This window comes from Anticarsia gemmatalis, chromosome 1 (genome assembly GCF_050436995.1).
Source record: "Anticarsia gemmatalis isolate Benzon Research Colony breed Stoneville strain chromosome 1, ilAntGemm2 primary, whole genome shotgun sequence".
Classification (NCBI taxonomy): domain Eukaryota; kingdom Metazoa; phylum Arthropoda; class Insecta; order Lepidoptera; family Erebidae; genus Anticarsia; species Anticarsia gemmatalis.
Window position 1 is genome coordinate 12,037,488 of NC_134745.1, and position 15,867 is coordinate 12,053,354.

At 35.4% G+C, this 15,867-nt stretch overlaps 1 protein-coding gene across 13 annotated transcripts in view; it reads right to left on the reverse strand.

The window, feature by feature from the left end:
* The window catches only part of Khc-73 (Kinesin heavy chain 73), a 136,408-nt gene that overhangs the window by 25,202 nt on the left and 95,339 nt on the right, over nucleotides 1-15,867 (reverse strand). For all 13 annotated transcript variants that reach the window (XM_076120149.1, XM_076120157.1, XM_076120116.1 and 10 more), the window contains exons 4-5: nucleotides 14,103-14,230; nucleotides 12,933-13,082 (exon numbers count right to left, since the gene is read on the reverse strand). In XM_076120149.1, the coding sequence (XP_075976264.1) occupies nucleotides 12,933-13,082; nucleotides 14,103-14,230 (278 nt within the window). The remainder of the gene's footprint in view (nucleotides 1-12,932; nucleotides 13,083-14,102; nucleotides 14,231-15,867) is intronic.

Here is a 15,867-nt window from a genome sequence, read left to right on the forward strand (position 1 = left end):
ATTTTAGACGGTCCTAATTGAGTCTGTGTCTAGCCTAAAGCGAATAGATGTACTTATGAACCCTGCTCACGTAATTTAAATTAAAATGAATGTCTTAGTACACGAAGAAAATTCTTTGAATATAAACTATATGTCTAGTCTTCATAGTAGACGTCTACATAAAACAAAGTTATTGAACTTTTCTAGGAATATAATTATTGGTGTATTTCCAACAGTTTAAAGAACCATGCGGCACTTGTGACGTCATTATGAAAATTGGCTGGAGTTTCAAAGTGAGTCATAAGTTGAACGAAATCAAATGACAAGGTAAAGTATTCTAATAGTGAGTTAGTTGAATTTTTAACTAGTTAAAAGTCTGATAACTTTGTTACTGTAAAGTTTGTGGTTTGCAAGGACAAGAAAATTGTCGTAATGCAGTTAAACTATTGCGGAAAAATACTCTAATGACTATATTTTGGCTGCACTTACAGTTTCATCACGATAAGGTAGACCTTAGATCTAAGAATGTAATCAAAAGTACTGAACTAACAAGACTCTCCACCATTTACACTATCAACAACCGGCTAGCTATCGAGAAATTTTGTATGAAAATCTGATAAGCGCCTTTCGCGGACGCCATATGAACTACACTGTAAAGAATCACACTACTGTACCCAAAAAAAATTGCAGGTAGAAGCCCACTAAACTTATATTATTCGTGATCGCATAACTAGATTAACATGAATGGCTTTTATCTTCCAACTCTGACTCTTGATTCTATTTACTCATTCACATAAACAGTGTAGCCGAAAATGAGGTCCATTAACAGAATAGCAAATGAAACACAAAATTAGCTCGCCAATAATAAACATCATAACATAACTCGTGAAACGTGGGTATAACACATATCTCCTCAGGGAAATACAGACGCTACATCAAATAATACTATAATTGAACAACCACCCACGACGGTGAAACAATGTTTTTTATCCCTCTGCAATCTATTAAGAATCCATTTCAGCGCATTCCCTAGCGTTCTTACTAATAACGTGGAAGTCACAAGAGAAAAGGCTTGCTTTGCCCCACTCCTTATTAAGCTCGCAACACTAAGCTTGGCTTATTACTTGCTGTCGTGCTACTCAAAGCTTATGCATACCGCGTACAAGCCAGCTTTTGCCTAAGGCTTACCATTTAATCTGCTGTAGATATAACCCGATTAAATATACAATGCTAAGGTATTATTTTCAGCACTGAAATCAGTCTGGATGAATAAATAATGTTATAACTTTGGGAATAGGTTCGATGAACGACTGAGTAAGTATTCTAGTTACTCGTTTAATATACATTAGTGATAATAGATAACTAGTGGAGATTAATATTCATAAGGCAATAGACAAATTGAAGGCAAGACAAGAACTAGGGATGGAAAATTTGCGACTTCAAGTGTTACCTTTCATAACAGCGCTATTCAATTAAGTTAACTACGTATATGGCTTTACATGTTAGGGTGAATACTCATACCTTACAATAATCTTTATTTTAATTTATATGGTAAAACAAGCAAGGGTTTCTTTATTATTATGTCGATTAAATAAATCATTCCATGAAGCTTACTAATCTCAAACATACAGTTGTTTACATTAATCCAACAAAACAAACGGGAGAACCTTGAATGGGTGAAAATTGTTCATTTAAAACAAACGCCAAGTTAAAGCTATTCTAATCCCGCCCCGCTGATACCATCCTGAACTTGTTTTGTAAAGGGTCCCGAGTTTGAAAGTCAAGTTTAGGCAGAAATTAAATTTCATTCATTGAACGAAGTTTACCCGTAGTGGTTGAGTCTAAGCGCCGACTTTCAGTAAGCGTTGAGCGGAGCGATGCAGACAGCGTTTTTGAAGAAATCAATCTCATTACTGGCGTAAGGTTAATTGTGTATCTCGTAATATTTTTTTCACTGTATCGATTCCAATTGAGGCCTTATTACTTTATCTATTTATCTATTTATTACACTTGCTGTCCATTCACAAATGTTAATAAAACATTATTCCATTCGAAATGCTACAATTCTCCGCTAAACTCTTTCACTCAGACCATACAATTGAACCGGCTTCAAGTGAAGTACTACATCTAACACGATCGCGAAGCTAGGATAATCTGCTGTTTCGCGTGATTAAACACTTAGTCGACGCTTTAACGACACACGTATTAACGCAAGAGCTGATTAATTTTTCTCTGTGGAAGGTAAGTTAATAAAGATGACAGAGTGTGTTATTCTGAGTCACGTACTTTCAACCTTATGTAGTTAATCTTCTGGAAAATTTTATTTGTTATTGAACTTTCAGTATCAGTGTATAAGTAAAAATATGTATTTATTGGTTAGTAAGCAAAGACAAGGTTGGAAAAACTCTTAAATTTTAGAAGATTATTTGTGTTTTACAGTATCAGAGAAATGGTTGCCGCCTAAAGTATAAGCCTGCCTAAACAAAACCTTCGTACATTTCTTATCCAGCGATTAGCATACATAATCCAATAAAGAAGAAATACGAGGAATCAATATAGAAGAAGAGTAGTAAAAATTATGTTGATTTAAGGTAAACAAATTCATATGAGGGAAGGCAACCAATCACCATCCGGAGGGTTGTTTGCGCCAGTCCAAAAATAAAACCGAAATACAAACACGGCAAGACATTCGTTCTTAAATTGAACAGGGCTGAACCTGCCTATGCCCGCCCTTCTGGCGGGAGAGCCCCACATAACCCTGCACTCAACCCAGAGTGCAGGTGTATGCATAAAACATTAGCCACGTTAAAAAAAAAAAAAAAAAAAAAAAAAAAAAAAAAAAAAAAGGCTGAACCTGCCAGGAGCTAATTAGAAAGATTAGAAAACGGAAGAACGAAACAAACAATACAAAAAATATACATGAGGGTTGGTAAAGTCTAATGCAGCTTGATGCTGCGATCGTAACCTTCTCAATTATGAGAAAATTATATAGCCAAAACCAAATATCCAAGAAAAGCAACGCACCATAGAAAATGATAAGTTTTCGTTTCGCACCTAACAATATAATTACAAACTAGCGGACTTGCCCGACTTTGTCCGGCAATAGTTTAGTTTAATCCCATTGATCCCATTCTAACCTGCACCAACAGTTATGTCCAAATTAGTTTAGTTGTTCAAAAGATATGCGCCTCAATAAATTTCGGGAATTCATTTTTATTTGTTTAGATAATAATATTAAGAAGAAGCTTAATAGCTACGTCTATCTTATCGATATCCATTCGCTGCAGATTACTGTAGTATTTTTACAATATCCGTAACGTACATTATATTGTGATAACCCTGAGTCGAGTTATAGAAACTCAATTTGGCGAGAAATGTTCGTTACATGCTTTTTTCATATCCTCCGTTGTGTAGAGCAGGACAGGGATAAAATTAGACCGTTTTATTCACCGCAGTAAGCCGATTCACGTGCTTTTATTCAATCAATATCAAGTTTGCTTTGTTAGATATTCATCGTGCAATATCTCTGGATTAGGGCCGTGTTCACAACATGCTAATTTATTGCTTACCACAAAGTACGAAGGCTTTACTCTTGGTACAAATAAACCGTCTTATACTAAACTATAAGACGTAGTGAAGTTAGAAAAGTGCGCTCCCTCAGGTTTGTTACAACTGCTTTAATACCTAACATGAAATTAAGTCGTCGATATTATCCGTTATGTTTTTAATCAGCAAGCAAGAAATTTACATAATTATTTAATCGAAGGCTTCTGCGACACTACAAGGTGTGCTCAGAGCTTATAATCAAGTTATCATTAGCATAATAAACGGTTTGACGCAGGAATTAGATGGTACAGTTCTCTACTGATTTTGCTTGACGTAAAGTAAGTTGGAAGTAATATCTGAACGCGGCTTAATATTTCAATATTCAAGTGAACCACTCGAGCGGGCAGCGCAGCCGGATCGTAGACAGACTATTTCAATACAAAAGCGGACGTTCAATTTTGCAAAACGATGGATTTTATTTTGCGCCTCATCTGATCTCTGAGGCAACGTACAGATTGTATAGTAGCACAGTGAAACGAATACTAACGAGATCGACCGTTTTGTATGCACTTCGCTCCCAGTTTTGTGGCACGGTCAAGCAAACGGTGTCAATACTACTACATTTTCAGAAGCACCATTCACAGCCACGACAGCTTTTTATAAAAAGACAATACTAAGCCTTTGTTCCACAGTGATTAAGAACTTTATGAAGATAATCACGGCTTTATATGTTTTCGGTAAATAGGAACTCAAAAAAGTTTATACTTAGTCTTACTCAGACGTTTTACTTTAACCTTAGAAGTTATTATTATAGCCATTAAAACAATAAGCATTGAACAAATTGGGTTCGTAATACATCGGCAAATGGCTTCAATATCCGATCGGACACATTTCGTTGGAGGCAGACGGCCACGGTTCCAAACATTTCCGAAAGCAATAAACAAAATGACAAACAGCGAATCTTCGAAATACAATTTTTAAAGCAAATTTTTATATCTTTGACTCACAAATAAAATTTGGAAATGATCCATAAGTAATGAGGAGCGGCGTTTTAATGCTCATTTATTCGAAATAAGGCAATCGCATTAAAGAGCCGAGTTTCCATTAGGGTAGGATTGACAGCGCGGGTGGCGGGTTCAAGGTCAACCGTGACGTTGATGAAACCCCCCAACAGTTCCTCGCCTCGAGCGACCGATGGGATTAACGGACAAGTCCTTCAAGAACACTAACCTATGATCGTTTTACATAGACTTATTTAGCGGACAAAGAGGACGAATTGATTTACGCCGGAGCCTAAAGGGATTACGAATATGACAAATACAAATAAGACGCCAATATGAAGACAAACTTAATTATGTAAGGCGAACGAATTAATGTCATAATAATATCAAAAAGGCGGGTCTTACATTCTTATTTACGAAAAAAATTAAAGTATAAGGCAAAACGTTGCTGTTAGGCCAATTACATTTTTAGTAAATTGACAAATTTGCTTTCGTTCGGCTCTTTGCTTTCCAGAAGGCACTGATAAATTAGACTAAACTATAAACTTCTCTTTGCACTCCCTGAACGTTCATATAATTATGAAAGGTATGAAAATCATGAATAAAGCATGTCCAATTATTATTCATCACTACGAAACTGTACAGACCACCCGCATAGGTATGGGGCTGATTGTCAAAACAAATTAAATTCAAGTTTCCATACTAAATGTATCACGAAATACATCATAACGCTGACTGGATAATTGGGCTCAACGAGTTCACAGTCCAATCAAGTACATCGATCATCCGTAACTGATTCTGTATCCGTTTTAAACATATGGACTTAATAAGGATTACGAGAACGAATTTAATAACCGTATCTCGTTACTCGTGTATGATTTATTTTCTATTAATAAGGTGAAAATACGTCGAAAAACGTTACGTAATTATAAATGTAAGCTTCGGTTGATGAATGGGATTTATTAATGTGGGACTTGGATGAGTTAAATTTATTTTGGATTTAATAAAATACAGAATTATAATAATCATTAATGAGCATCGTTTGTGTATGTAGTAGACAGAAGACACCTTCATACATATTGTCGCCAAAGCAGAAGTGAGCCTATCTCAAAATCTATGTACCTACATATAGTAAGCACATAGATAGTAAGTAAAGTCGGAATCCGTAGAGCGTTACTCAATACACAATAAAAAATTAAACCGAGAATAAGCAATTCTGTTTGTTTTGGCCTAAAGAGAAAGTGTATTGTTTTATCATTAAAATGGCAATAATGATAGTCTGCTTATGGATAAACAAGCGTTAAATAATCAAAGAAATCGATCGAAATAAACTAGAATATGCCATAAGGAAAATGCTAAAGAATCATAAATAAGAAATAAGTATTACATAACTATGGTACAAGTTATCCCTTCATTTCCCATGGGCATCGTAAGATGTAACTAAGGGTTGGGCAGTATCGTTCATCCGTGCTATTAAGGTAGGCGCTGATTATAGCATTATGCCCTCAGGACCTTTGTCGTTTACGGTAGCCAAACTTCAAATTATGACCGTATTATATATAAGAGAGCAACTCTATTGGAGGAAAATATGGTAAAAATCTAGCGACACAATTTGCTTAGCATTTTTCATATTCGTCTCATAAAAATATGTCTTGTGACAAGAGTAAGGAAATAATATGATTGAAAATCTTGTCATTATTATTAACAAACCCGAAATACCACTGCCGAGAAAATGGTAATGTGACTTCTTTTCAGCAATTTATTCGTTACAGTGACCCCAAACTGTCCTAAAGTTTATTACAACTCATAACTTGTCATAAATAATTCGTTTTCATCATGTCAGTAACTACGTTTCGCCGAACATACATAAATGCACCGTCACCGTTTGAACTTCAGTCATCAATCACACGATTGACCTGTGCTTATATTGCGATGTATAGACACATACACACCACCGATGTAGCCAACAAGGGGTGAAATGATTGAATGCTAACTGCGCCATCGATATTACTGGACCAATGATAATGGGCCAAATGTTCAATACATTTCAGTTAAACTAGAACATTTTGTATGATTGGTAACTCATTACTGAACACTATATGTGTTCATAGCTTGATTTCTGGATAATGTTTTAATGAGCTGAAACTACGATAAAAAGTATATATTAATAATCATTTTTTTGTTAGCCTATACTGTCCCACTGCTGGGTAAAGAATGACATTTATACTCATTATGATTTTTTTAATTCAAGCACATAATAAGCAATCTATTTATAACATTACCCTTCTATAAATACAATTACCATGAGCAAAAGGCTTTTCTTGTAATCTAAAAGCAAAACAAACCATTTTTAATATTTAATGTGAAATGAAAACAGCGAGCGAGTGAGATCGCGAGAAACATTTGAACGTAATCTTGGTAGACGACGGCGTTATTATTCACAAGAAGAACGTAGGCGTTCAGCTGTGCCGAGTTAATTGAAAACGAAACAAGATCAACAATAACACCGTACTTTACTCAAATATGCCTAATATTAACGCCAATCTTGCCGATTGTTTGAAAGCTGCCGTCAATTTTCATTCAATCAGTTTTATAGTTTACTCTTTATGTAAATAATAAAATTCGAGGAAATATTTGAATTCGGCACGTATTTTCTATTGGGTACTAAGAATATTTATTTTTGTATCTAATTATGTCATTAATTCAACGTAATGCAGCACTAGCAAGGAGTTTTTATACAAGCAAATCTTTATGATCGTCAGCTCAAAGGTTTGAATACAACACCAATTCCCAGTTGCTGCCATCACAGAAAGCTCCGACATAATATTTCCTGCTTCACTGCACTAAATGTAAATAAAATACAGCATCGGTCTCTTTCTATTGTGCTATTTCTATTTAATATCAACATGGTAATCCTTGCGCAACTATACCCCGAGGCTTTCTCACATAATATATATTATAAAGAAATCTTCCTCTTTGCAAGACTTTTCTCAACAAATTACATTCTTTCTCGAAACTTATAAAGAATAAATATTTATTACGCCCATAAGATAACATCATAAACTTTGTTCTTAAAATATCTCAGCATTATATTCTTTCAAGGAGTGATTTATGAAAAAGGACGGCATGATTTAACTTTGTTGTCAGTTTACAAATAGGTAAGTTTCACGTTGCCGTTATTAGAAGGAATAATAATTAAGTAGGAATCGTCATTTATAAAATAATGTACATACAAGTGTAAATAAACGATGTAATAAATATTAATTTCAATATAAAAAGCGGCAATTTTCTAAAATTATAATGGCTTAGTTTGAACAACGAAGCATGCTCATGACAATAGAATCTCTCCATAGTTAGATATAATAGATGTGTGAACTGAAAAATTGCGTGCTACGGATTAAAATTGTCCCGAGGAATTAATTAAGGCGGACGAGAACAAAATGTCACAGCTTCCATTGAAAACGGACGGTCTAGTTTAATTTGAAATATTGATCGCATCAATATTGAAAAGGCTGACTGTTTTAGACCGAAAAAAAAGTGGTGAGATGATTGAGGGCTCTTACTTTGTTTGAATGAAAACGAATTGAAAACGGTTTCAAATGTCAACATAAACTCGATAACTGAAGAGGAATAGCCCTTTGTACGGAATAATGAGTAATGGAGTCTGTTTTAATAATTTGAATTTCATTGAAAATATTTACTTATAATTTACAATCTAGTATTATACTAGCTGATAGAATATACACACTCGCCACTTCTGCTGATTGAAAACAGATTTATTTGCGTGTAATGTTTGAACTGAAACTTTTATGAAAATTCAATTTAGAATTTGTATTTATTTGAAAATTACTGTTCTGTATGTATTCCTATTACTTCTTGTTTAAACATTTACATTGCAGAAATACATTTGCAAATAAAAACAATTTTCACAGCTAAAAATATGAATAACGTGCGAACTAGAAAACCATAAAACGTCGTAAATTAAATCCTTTCAAAGATAACACTGCACAACAGCATTTCTGATGATTATAACCCAATCATCAGTTACATGATATTAGTCCAATTTTTTATGACAATTTCAAATCTTCAACTGAAATTTTCGTATCAGCTCTAGTTAAAAAAATATTACATGTGGGTCTTTGTTAATAAAACGCTATATATTTAAAGTTAATCCTATTTTATTTAGATTTTAAGTTGAAAAAAAATTTCTTTTACTTGATTTTCTTTTTGAAGCTGAAGGCATGGAGCTATTCTGAATGCTCCAACAATAGTCAGCCATCATGTGTGAGTTCCAGTAGCCTTGATAGCGTTCCTCCATCGTACGAAGATCTTGATGAAATCTCTCGCCCTGTTCTTCACTTAGATCTCCAAGATTGGCGGGAAAATAGTCCAGGTGGTTGTGAAGAGAGTGTAACTTAATGCTCATGTTACATCCAACTTCTTGAAAGTGACTCATTAGTTGTTCGACGTGTTGAGGATAGTCAGAACTTTTTTTATTCCCCAAAAAATTTTTAACAAGCCAAACAAACTCATGATGCATCAGCTTGAGGTTCAGGTGATACCTTAGGACTCAAAACACGTCTATATGCCGACCTTATGCAAGGATATTCCCACTTGGCTCGATTTTTTTTGTTTATGCCAGTTATGTTTACCAAACAAAAATAACAGTCGTCAAAGTGGTTCTGGGGTTCATTCCAGATCATAGCGGTTTCGTACCTAAATTTATTTCTTTTCTCATTTGTCCACAAACGTAGAAACTCAACGCATATTTTACATACCTTTTGTGGAACCCAAGGCTTATTTTTCATATCCAGTGGGTGACCAAAGTAGTTCATGTAAGCTTTTTTTACGAACGCTGTCGCGTTTAAACGGTATTCTTTAAATATATATTCTCCGCAAATGAAACAAAAATGATTCGGATTATTCACACAACTTCATTTTGACGATGCCATATCAAATTACACTGAGAAAACTTAAAAAAAAATAATTATCAGCAAATTAACATTATAAAACAGCAAAATTTAAGTGAAAGCTATAACACGTAAACAAGAGCTGTTACAAAAAAAATGAGGGTATTTTTAGAATCAGTGACATCAAATCAGTAAACATCACATGATAAAAGTCATTCATCAGACAAAAGTTGTAATTTTGTTGTGCAGTGTAATTGTTCAAGAATATCCAAAATTCAATATAATTTTGAATAAATAACATTGTTGAATTTAAATAAAAGGATGTTTGATATCGAAGTTAAATTTAATTAAGCCTCCTTTCGGACTTGAAGTTGGGCCGTTACGTACCGCTGTCAGACAAGCCCTTGCTAGACAGATCAACTTTACAAATTATATACGAATTTGTAAGATTTGTCAAGTTTAGAGAAGCTATAAAGTAATTAAAGTAAGTATTTTTACAGCAATTTATTAATGGTTAGGACATAATTTCGTTAAATACATAAATTGCTGCATAACATACAGCAACCCCACTCCACTTTCTTACAGCTTTCTGTTACAATGTATGACCCCATTTTAGGAAAAGTGTAATTAGCCACAACGCAAAAAAAAAATGTAAATACTGCGGTGCCATCTGTTATAAAACGGCAAATAAAGTTCAAATTATCGATGGTATGACTTTATAAATAAAGTAACTGACACTCGAAAAATAACAGGATTATCCTAAAAAATCGGCTTTCCTCGTCTCAGTAGATACAATTAGATTATCACATTTCATTGGCTGATCGAATCTCCTACTTAACAAATGACACGTCAAATAACTTTCACAATAAAAGCGTTAGCGTATGATTGACAAATGATCGATAAACTTTAGTGAACTATAAAATTGGAGTCGACTTCCATGAAAGCCGTTAAGATTTACGATCTCTCAAATGACATGGACTCGCTAAGTTATTAGGGCAAACATGCAAAATTACGCACCATCAACTTTGATCGACTGAAATATATAGTGGAAGATAAATTGAATACTGAATAAAGAATGGAAAATAATAAATAAAACAGATGTCTCAAGGGTGCTTTCTACAGGTTTAACTTACAAAGTAGAAACATTTTAACAGCAATATTAACGACTTGTCCTTCACCTAAAATTCATCATAGACGTGTTCATAATAATTGTAACGAGTCATAATTTGATCTGTACCCACTTAAGATGTCCTTATAAGTTTATAAATGTTTTCAACGTGTTTTACGTTCCACTTAGTACGAACAAGGAGTGTATAACAATTTGATAACAAGTAAATCCCGTTTTCATGTTTACAATATAATCAACTTAGCGAACGTTTTCGATACGAAATTGTCGGTTCGAGGCGTCGAGCGAATATCGATAGGAATAAAAGCACCCGGTAAAGCCCCTCTGGCGGTTCTAAGCCATCTTAATGAACCTGTCGAAACGGCCAGCCCTCGGCAAACGCGATTTTTGCTGCCAATGACCAATTTTTGTTGCCTCCCGACCTTTTCAAGGCTTCTGATTGGAGCGGTTTTTTTTGTGCCTATTCATTTCGGCTATATTCCGCTTTTTTATATGGAGTTTTAGTGTTTTAATCCCTTTGAATAGCTTGCATAACAACAGAAAACTGTTAAGGATTTTATAAGGGTAACAAAAAGCCTTTGTCTAAAAATGCTTTCCTCCACATTAGGAAACTGATCAAACAAAATTCTTTAAATACATTAAAGGAATCGTGAAACATTCCCGAACTGTAAACTTTTCAAAGTATTTTATGGGGCAATGAAAATTTAATCTGGCAGTGGGGGCGCGAGCATAATGAGCGACAGTGGATCGCAATTAAAGGCAGAAACGAGCTCCGACCTTTCGTTACGTACACAATTTAACGATAAAAATACCCACTACAGCAATCACGGGCTTGAAATAACTTTTGTATCATTTTCAGCGAGTTGCGGTCGGGGCCATCATTAGCGCCTATTCTTTGCTTAATAGGTCACACCACACTTTGCGAGTATTTGCGTGTGGGGCTTAATTTTCTCGGTTGACCTGTACTTTTATATCAAAATATTGAATACGCAATATTAACGCGGATATCAAAAATATATACTGTCCTTATTGTCAAACTGAGACACAAGAGAGCCATCAATAAGTCGTTATTACGAACACTATTGCCAGATCAAATGGATTGACCGAGGAGAGAAGTATCCTTTCGGCTCTCTCGAGTAGCTTTTAGCTTTATAAATAGTGGAGCCGGGGAAGATAGTGAAGGCTTTCAAAGTATTTTCATACTTTGTTCGCGAGTCTGCAATGGTTTGACCCTCGATTACACGCGTAGCAATATTGTTCAGGAATACAATAGTTCTTTTGTTACTTTCTCTGCACGACATTTTTGTACACTGAAAAAGTCGGTCTGATATTTTCCGCATGCGCATTTCAATTGCTTTCCTTTAGTATATACATATATCTCACCTAACATTCTAAAACTTGTTTAACAAGTAAATATTTGGAGCCATTAAAACTTTATCTACAGCGCAGTGTCAAGGAACGAACATAAATGTGGAGAGAGAGCATTGTTTGAAACTTTCGAAGTCTGTTTTCTTTGGGAACAAAAAACAAACATTGTTAGATAAGATCTAAATACCTAAAACCTTTTGTGAAGGTCAAAGATCCAGTCGAAAAGTCTTTGATCGTAATACTCCGTCGTTTATAAGATAGGGGCCGTATTCGATGGGCCATAAATAGGGTTCTTAAGCAGGTGAGGTGCGAATGAGTACGTTCAGCTCAACCCTTGAGAATGAAAAGTGACGCCGTAAGATGATACTGCGAGACCGTAATGACCCTGAGGTGCTTCGGATTTATATTTATAGTAGTTCTGTACCAGGTAACAAGGGCATTGAGGATGAGAAGTGGTTCCTAGAGTTCTTAAATAATATTCCGAAGCGGTTAACAAGTCGAGTTTATGAAAACATTTGAGTTTATGCGACTACTTCTGTAGTAAGTAAAATATAATTAGAGCCGAACTTCCTTTTTGTCACTTATTGGTGTGTACAGTATTTTCGATAGACCTAAATCTACGGCTCATGGTTGTAAATCGTCTTCTTTATAGCATAGTATCTTTGAATATTACCTGTTTGTTTGTTTGTCGTATGGTTAGTGGCCAACCTACTGTCAAAGTTGTTCAAGCCGCCCGAGAGGCCTTTGACATGGCTTTACGACTGTTATCTTAGTAGATAACAGCCGGGACCGACTTTTTACGTGCCCTCCGAAGCACGGAGACGCCTAACTCAAATATCACTATGCGGTCACCCATCTACGGAATGACCGCAACCAACGGTTGCTTAACCCACAGATCGTCTACCGACCGGTGAGCGCAACTGGCTATGGGCTAAATATTACCTAAAGTCGGTAGAATATCATTTTATACATAAAATATTATACTTAATACATAATGTATACCTGGAAGGAGGTAACAGCCAGTTGCGAGAGCCCGTCGACGTAGGGGCCGAGCACCGCATGCTCGCGCACGCGCAGTGACCGCCGCGTCGTCTCCGGGTCCAGCAGGTCGTGCACGCGCTCGTTGTATATTTCCATGTATGACACTTCCACCTGTAGACACAAATATGTATTAGAATACTAACTATTTTTAAAAAGGCTGAACATCCTGATGAAGCGTTTCGACCTGTGTAAAAAAGATCAGCTTAGTTGAAACGATGTTCAGATTTCAATGTAAATGATGTTTGCTGTGTCGTTAAATGTTGCCTCGGAACAATATGCCGTACATTATATACATTTCCTAAGAAGTATATAAAGATGTATAATAAGAATTTTGTTTGCATTAAGCAAAAACCTGCAAAGACGCTGAAAGGAAAATGTGGCAAAGTATACAGAAGGAAAGCAAAATTAAAGGCATTTAGTAAATGGCAATAACACGAACAATTACGTAGGTTCAATTTGGTCACACAGCAGTTACGTTAATGATGGCCATAAAGCATACAGACAGATTGCGAGTCCATTACCTGAGACCATCATAATAGCGTCTAATATTTGACCGCTATACCATGTGTGACCGAATTAATGAAGAGACCAATTTGTCGTGAGGGAACTAATTATTTGTACTTAAGCGGTCGTTCGCATCTTGTGCTATAGCGAGGATCGAGAATAAATGGTATGTAAATTTATTTGATTTATTTTAACCTTCGTCTTTAGTCCCATTTTTGGGCAAAGTTTTTCCCTGAACTCCTCCATCAGTCTCTATACTCTCTATCCTCGGCCATTTGATGCCGCCTTTCTAGATTGAACAACTAATAACGTTCAAGACGTTGAACTACACTGAATAATTCAACTGAACGATTTAAAGTTCTTTCAATGTAAAATATTACGTTACGTCTCGAAGATTACTTAATCTCGCTGAAGCGAGGCTAGTGCCGTTAAAACGAATAGTTCAACGACCAAAACGGAAATATGAATCCAATCTAGGAACCCCGCGAACTTATTACGTAAGACTGAAAAGTTTTACATTCAACTGTAGTTTAACGGAAAATGTATTTTCTATATAGTCATAAGGTTCATATTATATCAATTCAATTGGTTTCTTTTTAGAAGGATAAAGAGAAATGGTGCTATTACCTTATAAGTGAGTGCCGGTGGTGACTGTTGTCTCGCGATCCTTTCGAACAAGGAGTCGCATAGCCGGGGAATGATGCCGCCTTCGTCAGCTCCCGGGGCGCCCATCATCGTGTATGACTTCCCTGAACCTGGACAAAAGAAAACAAAAGTTTAATTAAAGATCTATATGTTATGAAATTGGCTTCAAAATTCGTAAATTTTAGTCTAGTCTTCTCTTCATAGTCGAGCATAAGAGTTCTGGACTTTAATACTATAAATTTAAACCTGTATTTTATTACTAGCTAAAACTAGGTAGAGCGTATATTACTATAGTAAATCCTTTTATATTTCCCAAAAGCGTTCCACGAAATTTCATTAAAAACGAGGCGACGTTAACAGTGCACTCCTTTTTTTAATTTTTAATGCGGACGTTTGCAGACTGCGAACGTTTCAAGCACTTCACAGCTACGAGTCACACTGGGACTGTATATAAGTGTTTATTGCTCTCAGTACATAAAACTGTAGTACATGTCTGTTTCCTTGAGCCAAGAACACGCTATAAAGCGGACATTAAATAACATTTTATGATTCTTTCCAAACTTCTTAATAGTCTTTGATATTTTCTACGCAACAAATTAAAGTTATCAGCTCTATGTTATAATTAAACAATCTAATTGCACATTTTCTCGTGGAAACAGGTGAATAAACAAAGTTTGAAAACTCAATTTGATTCTTTCAATCAAATGTGGAACGTTTCGCTCTGCAGACGTGAAAGCGACTCGTTAGTAAACAAACGTGCACGTTACTTGGACCGTTTTATTTTCAGTTCAATTTCCAATCATAAAATAAACAAGCCAAAGATGAAATTCAATTCTAGAATCACAGTTAGTACAAACATTCCAAGTACTTGTAAACAACGGATGCTTCTGCACACGTAATGTGCATTTAATTGGTTGAGATAAGCTTTGCAATCAGCTCCATTGTATGAATGAAAGCCTTCTGTGGATTTCTCTTACAACACACGTTCTTTGTAACTGTATCGAATCGGTTTGCACGCACTGTCGTATTGTCTATATTTGCTCTGTGGAAACAATGTATAGAGATCAATGGTAGCCAAGTGTTACGTGAATGGGCGGAAAGAGATAAACAAGCTTTAGAAAATGGCCATTTCGGGAACATCTGTTCCGTAATAATTCGGATCCTAAATTGGAAATAATTGAAACTAAGAACAACCCAAACTAATAATTCATTATCTGACTTGTTCAAGTAGAAATGTTTGTTGTAGAGTCGCGTTTGAATTTGTTTGTTATCACAAGTCGAGAATAATTTGAGGGAACAATCAAGAGTTGTCTGTAGATAGTGGATTGTACCCTGAACAATACGAAGCCGGTTATGTACTGAGTTTACAACGACTGGCTTGTTTATTAAGATTATTTAACATCAACATAGCAAACTTAAGAAGAACTTCGTTGTAGTTTGAAGTGAACAAAAGAAATCGAAGTAGAAAAATGTACAAAACAAATACACCTAATAACTACAAATTTTACTGATTAGTTAAAAATCGATGTGCAGAAGAATCTTGCCTCCGGTAATGTCAATTCTTTCGCAGCTGTAAGTAAATGATTAACAAAACCTATTTGAAGAACGTGTACACAATGTGCTCCTTTTCCTTTATAAGTGTGTTATAACGACATCCACCAGGTACCTACGGACCGTGATCCCCGAGCTCGCAAAAGGGCAAAATAAAAGGCTTTATCGTATTTTTCTCAAGCGAAAACCCATTACT